Source organism: Dendropsophus ebraccatus, chromosome 5 (genome assembly GCF_027789765.1).
Source record: "Dendropsophus ebraccatus isolate aDenEbr1 chromosome 5, aDenEbr1.pat, whole genome shotgun sequence".
Taxonomy (NCBI): Eukaryota; Metazoa; Chordata; class Amphibia; order Anura; family Hylidae; genus Dendropsophus; species Dendropsophus ebraccatus.
In genome coordinates this window covers 105,506,900-105,532,693 of record NC_091458.1, presented here as the reverse complement: position 1 = coordinate 105,532,693, position 25,794 = coordinate 105,506,900, and the positions used below count along the sequence as shown (strand labels likewise).

The 25,794-nt window shown below is 44.0% G+C and overlaps 1 protein-coding gene across 3 annotated transcripts in view; it reads right to left on the bottom strand.

Moving 5' to 3' along the window:
• The window catches only part of PRRG1 (proline rich and Gla domain 1), a 29,041-nt gene extending 3,842 nt beyond the window's left edge, over positions 1 to 25,199 (bottom strand). The window contains exons 1-4 of one of the 3 annotated variants that reach the window (XM_069970907.1): positions 25,085 to 25,199; positions 17,876 to 18,031; positions 17,387 to 17,432; positions 281 to 441 (exon numbers count right to left, since the gene is read on the bottom strand). In XM_069970907.1, coding sequence (XP_069827008.1) covers positions 281 to 441; positions 17,387 to 17,396 — 171 coding nt within the window. In that variant the 5' untranslated portion in view covers positions 17,397 to 17,432; positions 17,876 to 18,031; positions 25,085 to 25,199. Of the gene's footprint in view, positions 1 to 280; positions 442 to 17,386; positions 17,433 to 17,875; positions 18,032 to 25,074 lie in introns of all 3 variants that reach the window. The other 2 variants (XM_069970910.1, XM_069970906.1) reach the window with 2 other exon arrangements.
• Between the last annotated feature and the right edge of the window lie 595 nt (positions 25,200 to 25,794).

The following is a 25,794-nucleotide window of genomic DNA, read 5'->3' as shown; positions in this document are numbered from 1 at the left end:
AAAATAATTCCATCAGATGTTGTCACTGCCACCAGTACAGCAGCTACTGACAGGCTATACTACTTGTGGCAGAAACATGGAATCCCCGCTTACAGGATAGTCACCCAGCTATTTTAAGCACAGGCATGATACAAACCAATTCCTGACAAATATCGCTTTGTGATGCAACCCTCAAACACATGAAAGGAAATTTTAAAAAAGGGGTTGCCCACAAAACAGAAAAGCGGATGAGTGTCTGGAAACATACAAGTCCAGTCTAAATTCTAAATACTGTACTTACAGTCCGCTCATCATTTTCAAATGCTTCTCTTGCTTCTTCATAACTGCACGATTCCTCTCTGCATTCCCTCTCAATGTTTCCTTGCTTTATCTCCTCCAAGAAACTGTTTGCTCTTCGAAAACGCTTTAATATGGAGTTAGCTTCATCTTCCGTAAGAAACACTAAAAACAAAATGGATGACTCAGATAAAAAATGGACTTAAAGAGAAACATAAACCAATACATGTGTTCCCCTTTCGATAGTACAGAATATAAACATGACATCTTTCACTGCCAAGGACATATGAGTACACAGCTTATCACAGTTAAGATCTTGGTGCCCAGTAATCCTAGCTTTCACATTAAACCAGGCCCAATATGAAGGTGTAAAATTAGTGCAATGTGTAAGAAGTCAGAAAATAAGCATACAAACTTATCCTTCCTGGTTCTGTACAAGGGATATGCTCCAGGCAATTCATAATGTATGAACAAGGGAAGGTCCAACAGGACTGTGGTCAGAGCTTAGTACCTAGAAATGTATTTGGAATGCACACAGGATAATCCCATAAATCAGTCTGCTTTAGTAGTATAAAGGGAAATTTAAAACATTCACTTGTATCCTTAAACCCTTAAGGACCCATGCCGTACAGTTACGTCATGGAATCCTGTCACTTAAGGACCCATGCCGTACCCGTACAGGAGCTGAGCTCACTTCAAAGCAAGTGGGGACCGTCTGCTATATGCAGCCAGGTCCTCACTGTTAATGACGGGCCGTTGCGATAGCGCCCCGCCCCGCCATTAACCCCTGCAGTGCTGCGATCGCGGCACTTACAGCTGTACTCCTGTAACTGACCGATCGGGACCCCCGCAGTGTGACTGTGTCTCTTACCTTCCTCCCGGCAGTCAGATGGGCGATCCATGTATAGAGTCTGCACAGGCAGACTCAATGCAATGATCACAGATTACACTGATCAATGCTATGCTATGGAATAGCAATGATCAGTGTATGTAATGTAATGTAAAAATGTTAAAGTCCCCTAAGGTGACATATAAAAAGTGTAAAAAAAAAAAAAAAATTTAATAAAATATATATATTTTTTAAGTTTAAATAAAATATGACATAGCCCCTCCCCAATAAAAGTTAAAACCACCCCCCTTTTCCATTTTATAAATAAAAACACATAAAAATAAACATATAATATACCGTGGCGTGCGTAATTGTCCGATCTAATAAAATAAATCAATATTGTTTCCGCACAGTGAACGGCGTTAACAAAAAGTGTTAAAAAACGGCAGGATTGATTATTTTTATCACATTTTATTTCAAATAAATTGAATAAAAAAAAATTGATCAATTATGTCTCATCTACATAAATAAAAACTAGAGATCATAAGTCAACAAAGGGCCAATGTAATCACACCTATTTGCAAAAAAATGTTTTACTGTTAATAAAAGTAGTAAAACATTAGAAAAGCTATATAAACTGCATATCGCTGTATTCAGAATGGCCTATAGAATAAAGATATCATTTTAGTTTTACTGTAAAGTGCATTACGTAGACAGGGACCCCCCAAAAACTGCTCAATTCTCCACCACGGAATCCCGCCAGCCTCCCTGTCATAATGACACTATGAGAGGCTTGTGCGCCTTCTCTCTCCGCGCTGAGAAATGAACATGTTCATTTCGCCACTTTTGCTCCGTGTGCATGGAGCCGGGGGCTGGGTTCACACTATGTATATTTGAGGCTGTATTTGTGAGGCTGTATAGCAACCAAAACCAGGAGTGGATTGAAAACACAGAAAGGCTCTGTTCACATAATGTTGTAATTGAGTGGATGGCCGCCATTTAATGGCAAATATTTGCTGTTATTTTAAAACAACGGCTGTGGTATTGAAATAATGGCCGTTATTTACCGTTATATGGCGGCCATCCACTCAATTTCAACATTGTGTGAACAGATCCTTTCTGTGTTTTCAATCCACTCCTGGTTTTGGTTGCTATGAGGACCTGACATGAGGACCAAATACTGCCTGAAATATACATAGTGTGAACCCAGCCTTAGGGTGCGTTCACACGTACAGGATCTGCGGGAGATTTGATCTAAATAACTGAACAAAGCATCAACTCTGCTGCGGATCCTGTACATGTAAACGCACCCTTAGGGTATTTTGGATTTTATCTGATAGACCAGAACAAAAATTAGCAAGTGTAAAGAAAATACTTTGTCTTCAAGACTTCAAAGTGTGGCGTGCATTTCCAAGTTTTTTTTATCTTTGAAAAATAGGTATTAATTCCTTTATGCTTCCCAATTACTTGATACTTTGTATTAGTCTATCACATAAAACCCATATAAAATATCTTTGTGAGTGTAAAGGACAGATGAGAGAAGTACAGAACCCACAGGCAGTGAGCTTGCTGTCTAGGGGTTATTGTTTTACCACAGACAGACAGACAGACAGACATGGAAATGTCAGGTGGAGGGCGGTTAGCAGAGGGAGGAAACACAAGCAGCTCAGTTTTAGCAAGATTGGGTTTCAGGAATACGGAGGACATAATGTTAGTTACTGGTGTTTTGAAGGAGTGTAGGGGTGATGTCACAGGAGGAGGTATATAGATAGGTTTATCAGCATAAAGATGGTATTGAAAACCATACTAAAGGAATGGTCAGTGTCAAGAAGAGAGTTTTCAGAGAGATAGCAGGACCAGACGGTTACAAAGGTTTGGAGATAAAAGGAGAAAGAGACAGGTCAATAAATGGCAACGCAGAATGGGTCCAAAGATGTTTTTTTCAGTAACTGTGTGATAGACTGTTTAAAAATTGTGGGAAACATGCCAGAGGAAAAGGAAAGGTTTAAGATTTTAGTTAAACAAGTATTGAGAGAAGGAGAGAGAGACTGGACAATGTGTGAGGGAAAGGGGTCACTAGGGCAGGTAGTGGGGTGGGAAAAGGAGGAGAGTCTAGAGACTTCTTCCTCTGTCACTGGTTTAAAGGCTGAGAGGAATGAGGAGGAAATATGAGAGGGAATGGGAACAAGACTACTTGGGGACTGGGAGATGATCTCCTGGCAAGTGATGGGTAACCTAATCGGTTAGAGGCCCACTCAGACTCACTTGCCCCCCTAGGCTGAACCCCTAACTATGCCCCTGTCTTGACAATGTGTTGGTAGATACCAGTGCTACACATTTTCTGCAGACTGCATAAATGATGACAGTGACTTATAACTAGTGACTCACAGGTGGAACAATCTGGCCCGAGCCATGACTGACTGCTGAATCTGCCAGAGAATCATTTTAGTTTCCTTGCTCTGTGCCCACATATAGTATTAAGGCCCATCTAGGCTACCAAATAGAAAAGACCCTCTTTATATTAGTTAGGCATCTCCATGCAGTCCCATATAGTAGCAAGCCCCTTTATGCCTCCATGTAGTTTCCAGGCCTCTCTGTGCAGGTAGTGTCCCCCCATAGCGAATCAACCGCCCTGGTAGTTAGTGTCCCCAGTAGGTATCCTTTATGTAGGCATCACCCTGTACTATTAAAAATAACACCAACATACTCACCTGACTCCAGTGCAGTCCACTTACACGGGGTCCGTTCGGCAGGGGATGCAGTTATTGTCCTAAAAACAACTTATAATCCGGCAGCGCTGTGTCTAACGGCCGGGGCTTACATTTGTATATGCATTAGGCTGGCACAACCTCTGTCCTTCCTCCCCGCCCTCCTCATCATTAGGAATGATCCAGGAACATTTACTGCTGTTTGGGCTTTGCACAGGTGTATTAATGATCCAGCCCACGTTCATTATACACACAGCTGACGAATAGGAGACAATCTGCCTGGAGCATTCCTAATAATGAGGAGGGTGGGGAGGAGGGACAGAGAGGGTGTGCCAGCCTAATGCATATACAAATGTAAGCCCGGCCTTTAGACACAGCGCTGCAGGATTAAAAGTTGTTTTTATGACAATAACTGCATCCCCTGCCAAATGGACCCCAGGACAGATCTTGGATTAAAAGCAGCTATCTGAAGGTACAAGTGGTTTGGGGGGTCAGATTGTGGGTACAGAGTCGCTTTAACTGTGGTTACAGTTAAAGGGCTAGGTGCTGCACCCGGCCTCTGCTGGGTGCTGATGCCAGTGCCGTCAACAAGTCCAGGATTTGACATGTGGTTTGTGGAGAGCCATGGGGTGGGGCCACCTAAGGCAACCCTGTCAACTGGCCTTATGCAAGAAGCGCCCATGGGATACGCTAAAAATATCTAACATTTCAAGGTCCTACCTCTGAGACCCTCCACCTATATTCAGAACAGGGTTCATAACCTAATGCTTAACCATTTTGAAAGAAATGAATGGGGACAGTCACACAATAGCAATGTAAGCAAAGAGCTATGAAAAAAATGTGCTAAGAAAAATGTATGACCCACTATAACAAAGCTAAAGAGGGCAGTGAAAATATGAACACACAGGCAGAGCATATGAGAAGTTCACCTCACAGATCTGACACTAATTCCTAAGGACAAAGGCTCCTGTTCCCAATGCATCAGTCAGATTGTGCATTCTGCTGCAGAGAAGTTTATCACCAGCGGCATACTGAGCTCACCAGAGGAAATTCCACAGCTAAAAATAACAGCAGTGGATAGCTTCTTGGCAGTAGGTAAAAGCACAAAAAGAGGACAATGCAGCTACAGACAGTCAAAACACGAAGGAACATTTTTAACCAGTAAACATTGACTGGGGCTGCATTTGTTTCTATTTCCTGCAAAACAGTGCTGCTTCAGACACCTACACCTCCATAAAGAAAGCATCAGTGACATATAAAATAGAAAAATAAACATACATACATACATACATATACACATACACACACACACACACACACAACATCGCAGTAGATAAACATGAAACAGATGAATCTTACAGATGCAAAACAAAAGTGAACTGTGCACATAATTTGCTACATTTTGTTTGGTTTTTAGTTTTTTCAAACTCTGTGTCAGATTATTCTTACAGCTATTCCTGGTATAATGGTCAAGCAATGCCCTCCCCGGGGGCCCTGAGCTTTACTTACCCATCATTGACACAGGCTCCTCCCTGCTCCCTACCAACAAAACCTAATGCAGCATGAATGACACACCTTATAGGACCAATAGGTCCTGCATCCTCTAGTAATAAATTGAGGGAGATAATAAATCTTTCTCAAGTCTTGTATCAAAGAAGAAGTACAGTGAGTGCCTGTGACGAGATCCATTGCTGGTTGTACATGGTGTCAGGACCTGTGCATGTGGGAGCCTGGCTGGCAATGACATTCTCAGGCAACAAAACAGAATACTGTGCAAAGTTTTGCCTCACCTAAAAATGGTCACACTTCCCACACCAAGCTCATGTGGCTTTATTTGTGACCATACTGCGTACACATATTTGCATCAATATCACTACACAACACTGAGCCCTACAGCATTTCTGATGACCTGAAGTGAAAACTGTCGGTTCAGGTTATCAGACCCATGGCCAGGCCTGGTCTTGTCACACCAATACGGACACCAAAAGGAAGCTCTATTATGCCCATGTCCATAGTCTGCACTAGTTTTCGGTATAGTCCACTACGAAACACAGCAGCTGAATGTAAAGAAAAAGTCCAGCGAAATTTTTATTAAAGTAATGTATTGTCCCCCAAAAGTTATACAAATTACCAATATACACTTATTACAGGAAATGCTTATAAAGTGCTTTTTTCCCTGCACTTAATACTGCATTAAGGCTTCACTTCCTGGATAAAATAGTGATGTCACGACCCGACTCCCAGAGCTGTGCGGGCTGTGGCTGCTGGAGAGGATGATGGCAGGTGGATGCTCAGTGTCCCTCCAGTGCCCTGTGTCCTTCAGTGTCCCCCTGCCATCATCCTCTCCAGCAGCCACAGCCCGCACAGCTCTGGGTGTCGGGTCGTGACATCACCATGTTATCCAGGAAGTGAAGCCTTGATGCAGTAGTAAGTGCAGGAAAAAAAGCACTTTATAAGCATTTCCTGTAATAAGTGTATATTGGTGATTTGTATAACTTTTGGGGGGCAATGCAATACTTTAATAAACATTTTCACTGGACTTCTCCTTTAAAATAGGCACTGTTGTTTCAACAAACTTTGAAAATGTATGTTGAGAGAGCACACGCTCGTCTGCTCCCTCTCTTCTCCGCTCAAAGTAGTAACATGTTACCTCTTCGAGCGGAGAGCGGCGGCAGCGGACGAGCGTGCGCCCTCTCATTCACTTACAGCAGCACACTGAGCACGACGGGATTCCGCGGCGGAGAGGTCTGTCGCGGAATTACGCAGTGTTTACTCAGCGTGACCTGGCCCTAAGGCTCTAATTATGTTAAAAAAAAACAAAAAAAAAAAACCAATTGCAACAAAACTGCAAAAAGTACATAACATTGTGTCAAGGATTTAGTTTGTACAGATGAGCACAGGTGAACACAGCGTAGGGCTATGTTCCAACATTTTTGCTCAGTATTTTGGTCTGTATTTTGCAACCGAAACTAGGAGTAGATTGAAAACACAGAAAGGATATGTTCTTACACTGTTGAAATTGAGTGGATGGCCATCATTTAATGACAAATAAATGCTGTTTAAAAAAAAATAAAAAACAACTGCCATTGTTTTGAAGCAACGGCCATTATTTGCTGTTAAATGATGGCCATCCGCTCAATTTTAACAGTGTGTGAACAAAGCCTTTCTGTGTTTTTAATCAACTCCTTGTTTTGGTTGCAAAACTACTGTGTGGGAACTGCACATTGTGTTTTTACATCCTGCTCAAAGATACCATTTTTCTGTTGGGCAAGTTTACCAGCAAAACCGCATGTAACGGGACACAAAAATGATGCAGGCTCTCTAAAAGGGCTATCACAGCAAATACTACTGATGGCCTATCTGCAGAATAGGCTCTAGTTGATGGCAGGATGCAGACATTGGAGACCTATTTTTCATCATCCTATTTTAACAACATTTCATCTGGAGTCTGGACAAGATAACCAATACAGGTAAAGCAAATCCTTACAAATAATAGTCAGTAGAAACTACTGAAAGTTGTAAATCACCTATGTAGACTACAGGAGCGTCTTCATGGTACTATATAGATACACAATGTAACAGTAAAAAAAATGAACCTGCCCTCACCTAGTGTCCAAAGAAGCAGCTGATCCTGGTACAGGTAAAGAGTAGTACAGAACACACTGCACTGTGCTGTAGAGAGGCACTACAAGACAGCCAATGAGTGCATGTATTCTGTAATACTGATGAAATGCCCAAGTCTGATCTTTGAGGTATTGATACATATTGTGGCTCAGGACTGGAGCATTACAATTGTCTAGAAAAGGATGCATAAGCAGGGAGTCTCAAGAGTATTATGGGCCCCTGGGCAGAACTGTGAACTGCCACCCCCTCCCCTTAACCAAACGTGAATGGCCCAAATCCTCTCCCCCAACAACATGGCTCATACATAGCTACAGAGGGGCATAAACATGGTTCATTTATACAGACTGTGGCTGCCGCTACATGGATAGAGGAACGGTGGAGAGGATGCTCAGAGCTGTAACTGCGGGCAGAGGGGCCCCCTATTACACATGGCCCCCCAGGCAGCCGCCTACCCTGCCCTATGGGAAAGATGGCCCTGTGCATATGGTAAAACACAGCCTTGGAGGCCATTTCAGAGTTAAAAGAATATGCTGATGGCACTTTGCCCTTCAGCTTTACTAATAGCTAACAGATAAACTAACAAACTTGGCTTCAGTCTCTATATAACTATTGCAATAAAGTGGAATTATATTCACCGCTGGATTCAAATGCCCTTGATAGCCGTGTAGCAAGAAGTATCACACTCAGATTTCTCCAGACAGGCTATTTCAGAAAGCATCACATTACTCGTCAGCTAAATCAGGAAATCTTCAGGACACATTCAGAGGGCAAGTCTACATGTATTTACAGCTTTCTTATAAGATGTCCTATTGGTATAATGAGTGGAGCACCACTGAGGCCATGTATGAAGGGTGATACTGACTGCAATTTAAATAGGTTTTATAGAACTAGAGCAGACTGGGTTGGTGTCACCACAGAAGTCTCTAATTAGTCTCTATACAGAATATTCTTAGACACACTGAGGATGACCTGACAATGCTAGGTCAATAGGGAATTGGTCATCCTGGGTTACATCCTCCACCAGTGCTGTTGCATAGTGGACGCACATGCAGAGTTTACACTGCCTAATCCTCAATATATGGGCTACGTCCACTCCCTTCCGGTTTCTCATACACTGACAGGATAAACTGCAGAGTAAGCTAAACCCTGTGCTAATGGATAAGCAGGGTAGATACTGGTTTCCTTACCAGCAGAGCTCAAACATTATTATAGCAATGCAATGAAATTTACTTCAAGGAAATCTACAAACACAATGTACTTTTACATGCCAATACAAAAAAACCGAAATTCATTGCATAACTGAGAAGATGGCATGTCCTATTTAAACTCATGTACTTAATGGGAGCGGTCTAATCACAGACAAGCCTTTTCAGAATGTACTCAAAGGTTAGCTGAATACTACCTTTGAAGCATCCACTGCACGGTAAATGTATTTGTAAGGTAATGTGACTTCTGGTGGGGAACCTTTGTTATCCAGCGCTACAAAAACATGGCCACTTTCCCCCTACTGTTGTCTCCAGATTGGGTGGGGTTTTGAAACTCAGTTCCATTGAAGTAAATGGAGCTTAATTGCAAACCGCACCTGAACTGGAGACAACAGTAGGGGGAAAAGTGGCCATGTTTTCGTAGCGCTGGATAATCCCTTTAAAGGGAAACTATCAGCAGGTTAGACCAATCTAACCTGCTGACAGCCCCCTATAGCGTATGTGCCTTACCTTCCTCTGGAGCACTTCTGCGTCATCCGGCTCAGAGGTGTAGCTAGGCTCTCCTGCTCCCGGGGCAAAGATTCAATTTGGCGTCCCCCCCCCCCCGTATGCGCAGTAAATACAGGGGTGCCCATGTATGTGTATATATATATATATATATATATATATATATATATTTTTTTTTTTTAGGGTACAAACACACTTGGCGTATCCATCCCCATTTACTTAATGGCAGACAAACTCGCAGCCCGCCCCGTTATCCCAACGGCCGCCGGAGACTATAAATTACCGGGTCCCCGCTCCTGCTTGCTTCGGTGGTTCCTGGTGTCTTCACTTCCCGCTCGGCCAATCAGTGCACTGCAGCGGGACGTGCCAGGAACCGCCGAAGCAGGAGCGGGGACCCGGTAATGTACAGTCTCCGGCAGCCGGCGGGTTAAAGGGGTGGGCTGCAGACAAACTCGCAGCAAGGATGTACATCCCTGCTGCGTGTTCGTCTGCCATTGAAAGTATAGGGTCGGGATCCACAGCGAGTCTTGCACACAAAGTGTGTTTGTAGCCTTTATGAAGTGTAGATCAGCAATTGTTTAGATTCGGTCATCTGTACCGGCAGCACTAGTGTGGTGTTCACAATATGGGATACATAAGGTCATATTTACTGTGTACCTGGAATGTTCCCATTTAAAATTTGGTCCCTAAGTACCCTAACGGAGGCGCCGTTGCCTCCGCTCCCTGCTGTCTGTACCTGTGAATTAGGAGGCAAAGCTTCCTGATCTATCTCCAGTGTGACACCCAGTGTAATGTGATTCTATGGTGCAGTCTCCTAATGCACAGGTACGCTCAGCAGTAGAGTTGATCGAACTCCTAGGTTCAATTGAACTCGAACATTCACAAACCTGCTGCATTAGATTGCTGATGCCTTCCCGGTCCGTGGGGAAGGAGGAGAGTGCCCGGGTACTGACTGGAATTCCGGGATTCAGCCTAGGTAATAGGAATTCCAGTCGGTACCCGGGCACTCTCCTCAGCAGGTTCGTGAATGTTCGGGAATTCCTAGGCTCTATAGAACTCTATGTTCAATCAACTCCACTCAGCAGCAGAGACAACAGCAGTAAAACCTCCAGTAGGGTATGCCAACACCAAATTCAAAATAGAAATAATTTAGAAAAAATGACAGGTACAGGTGCTTTATAGATCGGCGTAGGGAACTTTGGCTCTCCAGCTGTTGCAAAACTACAACTCCTATCATACATGGACAGTCAAAGCTAAAACTTTGGCTGTCCAGACATGATGGGAGTTGTAGTTCTGCAACAACTGGAGAGCCAAGGTTCCCTACGCCTGCAGATAGCAGGTAAGGTTTATATAAATGTGATATATATTTGGAGAGGGCAGTTATTAAGGGGTTAAGTATGGAATAATGTACAACCAGATCAGACCCCTAAATAGACACTGGACACTCTTGTGTGCCCCCCCATCCCAGCCAATTTTACCCTGTACCCCCCTGTCCCCCTCCCTTCCCCAGACTGTGCACCCCTGATTGTCCTCCCCCTCCCACACACCTGTATCTTCTCTCTTCCTCCTCCATAGTGCAGTGTACATACAGGACCTGCGGTGACATAGTCACATGTCAAGGTCCTTCACCATCTCTTTACTGTACTGTTTTCTGGCTGCCCTAATTTGCGCAAAATCGCGGTAAAAACGCAGTGGTTTTGCGCAAATTATAGCTAATCAGCAGCCAGGAGACAGTACAGTATGAGGAATACCTTTTTTGATCAAGCAAAAATCGTCCCCTGCCTCCCCACACTGACAGAGGGCAGGACGCTTCCAGGCTGCCTCATCCACTGTGATCCTTCTCTCTCCGCTCCCTGTGATGGCGCCCCCCCTGGTCTCGGCGCCTGGGGCAGCTGCCGCCTTTACCCCCCCTAGCTACGGCCCTGATCCGGCCCACCCCTTCTAATGATAACAAATGCAGGAGGTGGGTCGGAGGGCTTGGTAGTGCTCCAGAGCGGAGTTGACCCCAACAAACAGTGCAGGACCAGCACAGAGGAGGAAGGTAAGGCACATAACTTTCTCCTCAGCGTCCCAGACGCTAGAGGAGCTATCAGCAGGTTAGATTCGTCTAACTTGCTAATAGTTTCCTTTAATATACACTCACTTTATTAGGTACACCTGTCCAACTGCACGTTACCACTTAATTTCTAATCAGCCAATCACATGGCGGCAACTCAGTGCATTTAGGCATGTAGACATGGTCAAGACAATCTCCTGCAGTTCAGACCGAGCTTCAGTATGGGGAAGAAAGGTGATTTGAGGGCCTTTGAACGTGGCATGGTTGTTGGTGCCAGAAGGGCTGGTCTGAGTATTTCAGAAACTGCTGATCTACTGGGATTTTCACGCACAACCATCTCTAGGGTTTACAGAGAATGGTCCGAAAAAGAAAAAACATCCAGTGAGCGGCAGTTTTGTGGGCGGAAAATGCCAGATGAGAATGGGCAGACCGGTTTCGAGCTGATATAAAGGCAACAGTGACTCAAATAGCCAACCGTTACAACCAAGGTAGGCAGAAGAGCATCTCTGAACGCACAGTACATCGTACTTTGAGGCAGATGGGCTACAGCAGCAGAAAACCACATCGGTTGCCACTCCTTTCAGCTAAGAACAGGAAACTGAGGCTACAATTTGCACAAGCTCATCAAAATTGGACAGTAGAAGATTGGAAAAACGTTGCCTGGTCTGATAAGTCTCGATTTCTGCTGCGGCATTCGGATGGTAGGGTCAAAATTTGGCGTCAACAACATGAAAGCATGGATCCATCCTGCCTTGTATCAACGGTTCAGGCTGGTGGTGGTGGTGTCATGGTGTGGGGAATATTTTCTTGGCACTCTTTGGGCCCCTTGGTACCAATTGAGCATCGTTGCAACGCCACAGCCTACCTGAGTATTGTTCCTGACCATGTCCATCCCACAATGACCACAATGTACCCAACATCTGATGGCTACTTTCAGCAGGATAATGCGCCATGTCATAAAGCTAGAATCCTCTCAGACTGGTTTCTTGAACATGACAATGAGTTCACTGTACTCAAATGGCCTCCACAGTCACCAGATCTCAATCCAATAGAGCATCTTTGGGATGTGGTGGAACGGGAGATTCGCATCATGGATGTGCAGCCGACAAATCTGCGGCAACTGTGTGATGCCATCATGTCAATATGGACCAAAATCTCTGAGGAATGCTTCCAGCACCTTGTTGTATCTATGCCACGAAGAATTGAGGCAGTTCTGAAGGCAAAAGGGGGTCCAACCCGTTACTAGCATGGTGTACCTAATAAAGTGGCCGGTGAGTGTATATTGGTATATAATAATGTCAATATTGTGATCTACACTGTGATCAACAGCGTTTACACACCGCTAACAATTAAACACCACTAAGTAATTGCTTGGCTTTATGTGTGAATAAAGGGAGATACACAGATAAAGAAGTGAAAAGAGCTTCTAACAATCAACAGTTGGCAAAGAGCTGGTCACTACAATGCTGCAATTCATGGCCGGCACGTGCTTTCTTCTGATAAATTGCATTCTCTCTTGTAGAAAGATCCCCGGGGCCTATCAAATCGCATCTGCTAAGAGCAATCCAGCAATTTGTGTGCCAGCACAGAGAGCCAACACAGTCTTTTTACAGTCAGTCAGGTGAGACCACTAAACCAGGACATTTTCTAGAGCGAACAACAAAATTTAGCCAGTATGGGGAAAAATGCTCAGCTCCCTCACCTGACAGTAGAGTGATAGTAAGGAACCTCCTTGTCGTGGCTTCTGTTTATGGGCAAATCCACGTGGGAAGAAACAGCTGCTTTTCTGCACATGTAAAATCTACAGTATAATACAACAGTAAAAATGACTTCAACAGTGATGTTTTAAATGGTTGCTTTTCTCCAAAAACAGTGCCCCACCTGTCCTCAGGTTGTGTGTGGTATTACAACCCAGCTATATTCACGTCAGTGAGCTACACCACCACATGGGGACAAGAATGCCGCTTTTTCTGCAGTAGCTATGTTTTTGTGATCCTGAATAACCTCTTTAACCCCTTCAAAACCAAGCCCATTGATGTACAGATGTCTGGGTCAAATTAATGCAATGTTCCTCCCCACCTTCTAAGAGCCATAGCGCTTTTATTTTTCCACCTACAGGGCTGGTTGGGGGTGTCATTTTTTGCGCCATGATCTCTATTTTTTAATAATATCATATTCGTGAAACTGAAAAATTTTGAACGATTTTTATAAAAAAAAAAAAAAAAAAAAAAAAAAAAAAATCGGATATATAATAAAACAAACAAAAAAAAAAAAACCATGGCAATCCTGCTGTTTTTTTCTCCCGTTTACGCTGTTCACTGTGCGGGAACGATAATGTTATATTTTAATAGATTGGACAATTCCACACGCTTTGGTATATGTTGTTTATTTTTTTATATTTTTATTGTTATATTAGGCAAGAAGGTATACTAAACTTTTATTTTTGGGGGGGTTATAAGGTTTTTTTAAAAAAATACTTTAAAAACCTTTTTTTTATTTACATTTTTTTTATTTTATTTTAAAATATGCAATCAATAGATTGCATATACTGATCTATGCTATGCCATAGCATAGCATAGATCAGTGTTATCGGTGATCTATGCATACAGCCTGCCTGAGAGCAGACTCTATGCATGGATGGCCGATCAGACAGGATAAAAGGTAAGTGACTTACCCCCACCCGTTGGTAAAAGCAATCGAGCCCCCCACAGTCCCGATCACTCAGTGACACAAGCTTGTCCTGTAACTGAGTACCTTAAACACTGCGATCGCTGTAGATCGCGTTGTTTGAGGGTCCATTTACACAGAAAATTGTGTAAAATTGTGTATACCGTGACATCACCATACACGGGTGACTACAACCAACTGACCAGTGATGATTGACTCTGGTAGCCAGTGCTCAGTACACAGAGAGGTCTGGGGAAGTGGTGGCATGGGACTGGGAGCAAGTGGAGGAGCGAGTATCCTTTTTTCCATTATTTTTCCTCTTCTCTCACTATAGTGTGCTAGCAGGCTGGAAAATCTCTTTAATCCCCTCCTAAGCCATGACTCATGGGTTGGGGCGAGAGAATACGACACAGAGTCACTGTAACCAGAATTTAAATCTGCACTAAAAAAAATGTGATAAAAACAAACATATTCGGTATCACTACATCTGTAATTGTCTAAACTAATAACATTCCTAATCCTGCATGATCAAAAAAAGTAAGAAGAAAACTTTTGTGTGTCTTTACATAAAAACAGACTACAATACATACAAAAACCGATCCAAAATCCATACATGTGCATGAGACCTTAGGGCGATTGCAAACCTACAAGCTGAACTGGCCAAGCATTACAGACACAAACACCATTAAAATTGATTGTATTTCTAAACAAACAGGTTTAAATAACATAACTTTTACCTAATGGCAAACTGTATTGCAAACATATGTTTCTCAGTTTATCAGTCTCCAACTGAAAGCAAACTAGGATTCTGAGGATCCACATAGCTTTTAGTGTTCAGTAGCTTCATGATATCAGCAGAACAGACTGCTACGCTGCATAAACACTAATGTGTACTGAAGGGGCCTTGAGCAAAAGGCAATTTACCCTATATAAAGTGTAGAGTGCAAAGCAATGCACATTTTTTTTAAATATATAGGATAGATACACACAAAAGATAACAGTAAAATGTATTAAAAATCTTTTGAATGTACAGCTACACTTTAAAGCACTTGTTTGGACTTGCACTTTAAGATTTAGGGGACAACAGGCTTAGGCCCTATTTACACGTCCACAAATCAAATAAGATCAATGTAATTCAATGGCTCCATTCACAACATCCGTAGTTGTGGACAGGGCTGTGATCCGTACCGCAAAAAAAAAAAAAAGAAGAGGACAGGCCCAGTGCGGACTGAAATTTCTCCACAGACATTAATATAACCCTATGGGATCCAAATTTTTGCAGATGCTATCAGCAAAAATATGGATCTGCAACCTGCAAATAGTGACTAGATTATTATTAATAACCACACTTCGTATTTTTTGCTGATACACAAAAATTAAAAACGCAGTATGGATGGAGATTTGCAGATTGCTAATGAAAAATAGCAGATGAAAAATACACTGACGTGTCAATACGCCCTTACCTTTATTTCCCATCACACTTTTAAAAAACTTGGACAGATTGAGAATTTATTTTCCGAAAAAAAAAAAAAAGACATACAACATTAAAAATTCATATGTGCCACCAGCAAACATACTGTAGAGAGGAAACATGATCATGAATAAAACAGCAGCAAAATGAGTTGTTTACATCCGTGAGAAAAGAAATGTGATACTACAAGTTGGCTGAACTGGCTGCTTCACTCCTATCAGGACATAATTGGCAAACTGGAAACAAAGGCGTGGCGCTTTGCAAAACTCAAATCTTTAATGATACCTTACCAATAATTCAAGTTGCATAATTCTACATGAAAGCTAGACTCAAACCAGTGGTATAATGTGGGTTGGCAGCACCCGGGACAAGGTAAAGTATTACCCACCCTGACACACACGCACATGGCCCTTGAATGTAAGAGTGGCAAGGCATACAGTGCATGCATAGCATATAATACGTCCACACCAGAATAACACATTACTACTGCAGTGACTAAATAATACTACTATAATGTTACTGAACAAAAAACAATACACAAAAAGCAACATCTCTAATAACACAGCTAAACAAGGGTAAAATAATTGTTAAAACATGACTCTTACCACCACATAGGGTAGGGAATAACAGACACAGATTGGAATACCTCTTTAAGTAGATACCCCCAGTAGGTAGGTAATTCCCCCAGTTAAAGGGGTTGTCCAGCAAAAATCTTTTTCTTTCAAATCAACTGGTGTCAGAAAGTAAAGTGACTTGTAATTTACTTCTATTACGAAATCTCAAGTCTACCCGTACTTATTAGCTTCTGTATGTCCTGCTGGAAATGTTGTTTTATTTTCAGTCTGACACCGTGCTCTCTGCTGACATCTCTGGCCGAGACAGACATACATTCTATTGGAATCACCATAGAAAACCTCTCCTGCTCTGGACAGTTCCTGTCTCGACTAAAAATCTCAGCAGAGAGCACTCAGACAGACTGAAAATAAAACATTTCCTGCAGGACATACAGCAGCTAATAAGTATGGGAAGACTTGAGATTTTTTAATAGTAAATTACAGATCTTTATAACTTTCTGAAACCAGTTGAATTGAAAGAAAGATTTTCGGTGGATAACCCCTTTAAAGAGGATGTACCACCTGGTACATCCTCTTTAACCTGAACCCACCTATCGAACGGCGCCGGCACGGGGAAGGCGGTGCCGCGGTCCGTTTTTTCGGACAGAGGCCCCGTTCCCGTGCACGGCGCCGTTCTATGCACGGGAACCGGCCGGTGCTCAAGCACTGGAGGCCGGCCCGTCCGCCCCCAGTGGGAGGTAATTCCCTCCCCTGTATGACGCGGCTCCCTTAGAATGAACAGAAAAACGGACCGCAGCACCGGCTTCCCTGTGCCGGCGCCGTTCGATAGGTGGGTTCAGGTTAAAGAGGATGTACCTGGTGGTACATCCTCTTTAAGTAGGTGCCCCCAGTAGGTAGTTAACTTCCTTGAATTGAGTAGATGTCCGTGGAGTCTAAGGCACAGGCAGTAATGGGCGCGACCAAGCTGCGAAATGCCCCGGATTCTTCAGTGTGCACATACCCTGTTCCTGTACAATAATAAGAGTAGTATGTCTGTGCACGATGTTAATTGGTGCAGGTTGTATAACAAATATACTGTACTGTTTATACATTAACTGCATTTGACTCCAGGAGTTCCAACGCCTATAAAACCAGCTTTTATTTGTAAATATCACAGGTACAATTATACTCTTTGGTACTTTCATTACATGTCAGGGGACGTTTCGGTCGTTTGGACCTTTGTCAACAAGGCATACCATCGGTATTGTGGAGATGGAGAAGTGGTGCCTGGTAGAATTTTTTTGCCTGGAGTTGCTGGTGATCAATGTGGATGGTGGCAGGAGAGCACCTACAGACTGCTATATTGAAGGCATAGTGAATAAAGAACAATGACTATTATAGCAGCGTGAGCTGAGCATGCTGCCTCCAAATCCCCCTAACTGGAAGTGGGGGATTAGGGGGATAAGGGGGATAAGTATGCAGTACTTACCACTGGCCATATTTCTGATGATTCACAACAGGAGGAAATTAGGACCCTGAAAAATAGAGAAAAAAAAATGTTAAGAGCACTCCACAAGAAAATCCATTCCAGTTGGCCCGCCCATCCCAATATATATTCATCCAGTGCTCTGCAGTGATAAGCTCTGCAGAGCATTTCTCCATGAGGGGCGAGCAGATTGGTGCACTGAGGGGCCCCCAGAGCCCCAAACTGGTTCCTTTGCATAGTAAAGAAAGTTAAAAACTCCTATAAAAAAGGTGCTGAGAATCATCCCAGCACTACCTGTGCTATAGGGACATAACAGCAGGTTAGAGATGTCTAACCCAATGTTAGTTTTCCTCTGAATTAAGTTGTTGCCAGACAATTATTCCCTCCCCTTAAAGGGGTAGTTTACAAAAAAAATCTTTCAAATCAACTGGTGCCAGAAAGTGCCAGAGATTTGTAATTTACTTCAGATATAAATCTCAAGTCTTCCAGTACTTATCAGCAGCTGTATGTCCTGCAGCAAATGTTGTTTTCTTTCCAGTCTAACAGGGTGCTCTCTGCTGTCACCTCTGACCATGTCAGGAACTGTCCAGAGCAGCAGCAAATCCCCATAGAAAACTGCTCCTGCTCTTCAAACTGGAATACCACTTCCTGCAGGACATACAGAAGGTGTTCAGTACTAGAAGATTTGAGGGTTTTTTTATTAGAAGTAAATTACAAATCTCTGGCACCAGCCGATTAGATAGAAATATTTTTTGGTGAACAACCCCTATAACCAACAGGAGTTTCTAAAAACCTCCTATGGCTTTATTTTACAAGGGTTTCATTACCTATTATTTGCTAGAATTTACTGTGCATATGTGAGGTATTAAATATCCCCATGTACAAAAGCTTTTATAGAAACAACTATTGGGCAACTAGCTTGACCAGCTCTATCAGTGACTGGCAGGAGTATTGTGTCAGATTGTGCTTCTGCTCAGGTTACACAATAATTAAAGTGATTTTCAAGCCTTTATGATCATCTGACCCGATCAGTTACACAGAGAGAACTGACTGCTACATTCCGCTAATACTGAATGTCCTACAGGACAAGCACTGAGAAACGGGTAATCTAGCAGGGCAACAACATTTCAGACTACTACAGCTTGTGAAGGGACTCAGTTATAAACGGTTGTAAATGCTTAGGGCCCTTTACACAGGCGGATGGGCTGCAGATGATGAGCGCTAATCGGTGCTCATTTGCTGGACCCTCAATAAACTGGGGCGATCATTAAGCCAGTTCGGATTACTGGATCGTTCCTATGGCCCATTGCATTCATCGATTTCTAAACAGTGTCAGCAGTTTGGAGCGTGAATTGCAACTGACATTTTTTTTAAAGTCACTATAAAGCCCTTTAGGTGACTCTGTACCCACAATCTGTCCTAAAAAAACAACTTTTAAACTTGCAGCCCTGTATCAAACTAGCATGGCCTAGAGTGTCTGTGTAGTAGTATTGCAACAGCTTGAGGGCTGCAGTTCGGAGATGTCCTAGACAAACATTGAGTTCGGGAGACAATAGTCTAAAGTATATGGCAAACTTTACACATACCCATGAATAGTCGATGTAGAGAAAGTATTCATTTTGCCTACTGGCAGCATAATGACCACAGTACAGCCTGCATTCAACAGTATGTAGTATCAGGACAATATTCCTAATTTTCTTCTTTGCTGCTTATCTAATGATAATGGAGGATACTGGCTCAGGTCAATTTTTTTAAGATATGATGTAAGACACTGAGGCACACTGAATGCTAAAAAGAAAATAAGCCAATTAAATATATGACTAAGTGATACAGCTCGTAAATTGTTGTTGACTCTCAAATTACTATCAGCTTCATTCCAGTTCCAAGTTTCAACAATACTCCTAATCCATTAGGGCACAGGAGATTTGTGACCAATAGGCCTCAATAGCCACTAGACACAGCAGCAATAATCTACAAGGTTATCACCACATATATTAAATCAACAGCCACCATTTACATAGACGCATGAGCATACATGCATGAGCCCTAGGATTGGTATATTACTGACAGCCAGCAAACGACACTCAATTAGGGTCCTTTTACACAGAGAGATTATCTTGGTTTCAGCACTGATGCTGTTATATTGGCCCTCCATCATGCTGTTTGGCCGCTTGCAGGTCCTGGGGCGTCGCAGGCCCGTCCAGCCAATCAGCAGCTGCATCAGTGTAACCCGTCTCAGTCACCAGTTGGCTGGGCAAACCTGCAACTTCATGGCCCCAAGATCTGAAAGCGGGACAGAGTGGCTGGATAGCGTCAGCTTGGGAGCCAGGGAGGCAAGTATGCTTTATTATGCAGGATGATTTCTGTAAGCCTTACGTGCTGCAGTACAAAAAGGGTTAATCAGCAGGCATTACATTTGTTCCTTCGGCTCCTGCTCTGACCTCTGTACCAGGTCCCATCGTGCACATTTTATTTATATAGCACCAACAGATTTTGCAGTGCTATTTTTTTTATCATAATACAGAGATTACATTTAGGCCCCGTTCCCACTGAGGAAAGGTAGCGGAATTCCGCTACCTTTCCTCAGTGGGAACGGGGCCTTACATGTTACAGGATTAATTAAAATAAATGAAAATACAAAAAGTGAAGAAGCTGCTCTCAAAAGCTTACAGATAAAGCTTACAGGTGCTTTATTTGCAGATGGTGCAGCCATTGTGCATAGAATTGGAAAGTGCCTATAAGCGTTTGTTGATCCAGTCATCTCCCAATCTCTTAGTACAGGTACATAGTGCATGGAACTGTTGAAGATATAGAGTAAAAAGTGAAGGGACAGCAGAAGGGGAGACTGAAACTGAGTATTGGAAATGAGTGTCTCGTCTTTGGGTAAAGCATTCCAGAGAACTGGTTCAGCACGGGAGAAGTCTTGGAGGCGGGAGTGAGAGGTTCTGATTATGGAAGATGTTAGTGTAAGGTCATTAGCAGAACATAGAGCACGGGTAGGATGGTAAGCGGAGATGAGGGAGGAGATATATAGAGGGGCAGAATAGTGGAAAACTTTATGGGTAAAAGGTGAGGAGTTTGAACTGGATTTGGGATTTAAAGCGACTCTGCTCCCACAATCTGACCCCCCCCCCCCCCCCCAAAACCGCTTGTACCTTCAGATAGCTGCTTTTAATCCAAAATCTGTCCTGGGGTCCGCTCTGCAGGTGATGCAGTTATTGTCCTAAAAAATAAATTTTAAACTGGCAGCCCTGTGCCCAAAGGTCGGGGCTTAGATTGTGTATGCATTAGGCTGGCACACCCTCTCTATCCCTCATCCCCGCCCTCCTCATCATTGGGAATGCTCCAAGCAGACTGTCTCCTATTCATCAGCTGTGTGAATACTGAACATGGGCTGGATCGTTAAGGCACCTGTGCAATGTTCAGACACGAGAAAATGTTCCAGTGGCATTCCTAATAATAAAGAGGGTGGGGAGGAGGGACAGAGGGGTGGAGCAAAGTTAGGGCACAGATACTCTAAGCCCCGGTCGTTGGGCACAGGGCTGCAAGTTTAACAGTTGTTTTTTACAACAATAACTGGATCACCTGCCGAACAGACCCGAGGACAGATCTTGGATTAAAAGCAGCTGATGGTACAAGTGATTTGGGGGTTCAGATTGTGGGTACAGAGTCACTTTAATAGACAACAATAGACGGACAACAAATAATGGATATTCCGCAAGACAAGTCCTCTGTAGTTGACAGATTACACAAAACAGATCTCTAACAATACACAATTACTTCATCATTTGTGTAAAATAAATACACCAAACAGCCAGGCCTGTATTTGGCGTCCCTATGCCCTTTGAGTTCTAATGCAGTATTTTACCGGACAAAAAAAAAGATTTTTTTTTTGTCTGTCCACATCCTGCTAAATAACTTGCTATGGACCTCCAATGCAAGTCTAAACCAAGCCGTAAGAGTATGGAGCTGATGTGTGGCGCTCTTAAAAGGAAACTAGGCTATATTTTCCCTAATCTGGATAACCTCTTTTAGGCTATGTTCACACTGCGTATGATTCCGTCCGTAGTGCGAGCCGCGAATATACGCACGTTGTTTTAAGGTTGATGCGTTCGCTTGAAAGTATACGATATACGCCCGCACAGTGCACACTATGTATGAGCTTACGGCCGGATCGTGTACGGCGCCGTGAAAAATGAACAAGACCATTGTTTGAGGATGGAAATGTTAAAACTCACGGCCGTGGATTTCCATGCGGTCCCGTACGAAGTACTTATTTCAGCCAAATTGAAGTTGACTTTTCGATCCAAAAGGTTCTGTGTGGTTTATGGGGCTGGGCGAAGATTTCCAAGTAAATGACCTGCCTCAGATCGCTTCGAAACAAGCTAGGGAAGCATAACTGTACTACGGGCGTATGTTCGCGGTTGGTACGCATCCGGCCGCATGTCGATTTTTCCCACGCCCGTAGTTTCAGCCGCACATGTACGGCGGCATACGAACTACGGACGGAATCATACGCAGTGTGAACATAGCCTTAGGGTGCATGCACGCTATGGAATGGAGACGGATAACCCGTCGAGGGAGTAATGTGGGCGCACGAGTCTCCGCCCATGTCATAGACTCCATGCTATGCAAGGGTGGGGTCCACCCTCCGTCCAAAGAATGAACATGTTCATTCTCTGGATTGACGACGGACGTGCATGCACCCTTACACAGCAATTCCTGGTTGAGCTACCAGAAAAAAACATGTCATACAACTCCACCACTCACCAAGTGACTCCTGGATCATTCCTAATGCTAAGGAGGGTGGGGAGGAAGGACGGAGAGGTGGTGCCAGCCTAATGCATATACAAATGTAAGCCCCGGCCGTTAGACACAGCGCTGTAGGATTAAAAGTTGTTTTTAGGACAATAACTGCATCCCCTGCCGAACGGACCCCAGGACAGATCTTGGATTAAAAGCAGCTATCCAAAGGTACAAGTGGTTTGGGGGGGGGACAGATTGTGGGTACAGAGTCGCTTTAAAGTGTCCCTGTCATTATAACTTTCAAAATCTAAATCAACAGTATATGTGACATAAAGCAAGTTTGCCATATACATTCATTATTATTTTTGTTGTTATGCTGTTAAACAAAGCTGAACTTACCAGAAATCCAGGTCCAGTCTCCTGAAGGCAGATTTTTAGACTTGTGCTGGTTGTAAAAAAACAGACTAAACACAGTAATTCCGGCCAGTACAGAGAGTCATGGCTCCATGTGTCCATCAGTCACATGACTGCCTTCTCTCTGTGACCGCTCAGATATCCTCAGATGGGGATACACAGGACTTCCTGTTTTCTGCCTGTTTTTTGTTTTTGTTTCCTCAAAAAAAATGAAGGTCAGAAAACAGGAAGTCCTGTGTTTTCCATGATAACTAAAAAATAAATAATGTAAATCGCAAACTTGCTTTATATCACATCTACTGACGATTTAGACTTTGAAAGTTTTAACGACAGGTACACTTTAACCTAAAGATGAAAAAACAAATAGAACGTTTCAACAGGAAGTAAAATGTGAACCTTATATTTCTCCTTCCTGCTAGATCCATTTAGGCTCATAAATTACTTAAAGGGGTAGTTCAGCAAAAGAAAAAAAATAAATAATAATTTATATATAAAAAAATTATATATTTTAAATGAACTGGTGCTGGAGATTTGTAATTTACTTCTTAATTCTTCCAATACTTATCAGCTGCTGTATGTCCTGCAGGAGGTGGTTATTCTTTCCAGTCTGAAACAGTGCTCTCTGATGCCACCGCTGTTTATGAATCTCAATAGCAAATCTCTCCTGCTCTCCAGACTGGAAAGAACATTTAAAAAAAAAAAAAAAAAAAATGTAAAATTACAAATCTCAAGCACTAGTTGATTTAAAATAATTTTTTTTTTGCTGACTAACACCTTTAAAAAATAATAATTAAAAAAAAAAGTGACAGATTTCAAATCCAACACATGTGAACAAAGCCCTTGGTGGTTTTTCAGGTCTGTAAAAAAAAATCTCAATGCTCAAAATGACAATGAAAATATGAGAAATCCCCCCACCCCCAAGTCTAAAGTTTCTTGGTCTTTATTTACAAAGCTGCAGTGATGACGCAGGTCACATGACCCACAGCAGCCAACAGCTGGCCCCGGTGGAGACGTGTGGATCATATAAGCATTGTGCTGACGTCCCAGGACAATACATCATGGCTGCAGCTCCATAAAGAGCAGCGGGGGAGCAGGAGCCCTTCAGCACAGGATCTGATGCAAATAAATAAAATTTTAGTGATTTTTATACACAAATCAGGGTTATCTCAATAAAGAAAAGTCACAGACATAACAACAAACAGGTCTATAATACAGGGAAACCCCAAGCTGGCTGGAATGTCACAGATCCCGCCGGGACGGATTGCTCAGGCGTTTTACATCTTACTCTCTCTCCGCCTAACTGGTTCTCACAGCATAAATCATTACAGCTCTCCATAAGGATGTACAGTCAGCCAGCATCCTGCTATGGAGTCACCCTGCATCCACCCAGCTGTGTCATCACCAGCCACAGTACACCAGCGGGAGACCCCCCCCAGCCACAGGGCACCAGCGGGAGACCCCCCCCAGCCACAGTACACCAGCAAGAGACCGCCACCAGCCAGAGACCGCCACCAGCCACAGTGCACCAGCCAGAGACCGCCACCAGCCACAGTGCACCAGCAAGAGACCGCCACCAGCCACAGTGCACCAGCAAGAGACCGCCACCAACCACAGTGCACCAGCAAGAGACCGCCACCAGCCACAGTGCACCAGCAAGAGACCGCCTCCAGCCACAGTGCACCAGCAAGAGACCGCCACCAGCCACAGGGCACCAGCAAGAGACCGCCACCAGCCACAGGGCACCAGCAAGAGACCGCCACCAGCCACAGGGCACCAGCAAGAGACCGCCACCAGCCACAGGGCACCAGCAAGAGACCGCCACCAGCAAGAGACCGCCACCAGCCACAGTGCACCAGCCAGAGACCGCCACCAGCCACAGTGCACCAGCAAGAGACCGCCACCAGCCACAGTGCACCAGCAAGAGACCGCCACCAGCCACAGTGCACCAGCAAGAGACCGCCTCCAGCCACAGTGCACCAGCAAGAGACCGCCACCAGCCACAGGGCACCAGCAAGAGACCGCCACCAGCCACAGGGCACCAGCAAGAGACCGCCACCAGCCACAGGGCACCAGCAAGAGACCGCCACCAGCCACAGGGCACCAGCAAGAGACCACCACCAGCAAGAGACCGCCACCAGCCACAGGGCACCAGCAAGAGACCGCCACCAGCCACAGGGCACCAGCAAGAGACCGCCACCAGCCACAGGGCACCAGCGGGAGACCTCCCCAGTGGGACTCCCCAGCCTTTGATATTCCTCCTGGCACATTCACCACAACTTAGGGAATTATCGCCTTGGTTTCCCATGTTGCTTTGCGTCACACATGATATACAACACATACAAAGCTATAGAATACACTGCATGTATGTATATAGAAACGCATGTGAGCACAGACTGGTGTGCACAGAACACACTGCACATGTCCACACCTATAATACACTCACACTAATATAAATGTTATTACCAGATATTATGTTATTACCAGCCCCCCGGCACTATGCAGACCACCCGGAGCCCAGTACCGGACATTACCGCAGAATACCTGAGCGGGGCGCCGTGGAGTTACTGGAGGAGGCTCTCCCGGCTGTGGACTCCGCTCGCTGCAGCCGCTATACCCCCAGGAGACATACACTGGACTGGGACGGAGCCGCTTAGCAGGCATGATGTCACGGTCATGTGACCGTGCGGTCTAGGAAGGGGAGGAGCCTACAGGCGCACCCAGTACTAGTACTAGATGTTTTGAATGAAGTAGTTCGCTCATTGCGGAGATGGGCGCCATTGTTGGTGGGGGATAGGAGGAAGGGTGCCACACAATGGTGGTTACACTGCTGTGTGTGGTACTGGTGGGGTATATGAAGAGGTGTGCCCCAGAATGGTGCTGTGTGTGGTACTGGTGGGGTATATGAAGAGGTGTGCCCCAGAATGGTGGTGTGTGTGGTACTGGTGGGCTATGTGAGAATGTGTGCCCCAGAATGGTGCTGTGTGTGGTACTGGTGGGGTATGTGAGAATGTGTGTCCCAGAATGGTGGTTTCCGGGGCTGTTTGTGGAGGATATGAGGAGGTATGTAACAATATGGTGATTTGCAGTAAGTGTTTACAACTGCTCTGTGCCCAAAATGGGTGGATTCTAGATGGTTGTGATAGGGAATCCTGTCATGGTGCGTTTACACGTAACGATTATCGTGCGAATTTGCGCGATAACGAACGAATTCAAATGATAATCGTACCTGTAAATGCAGCGAACGATCAAAC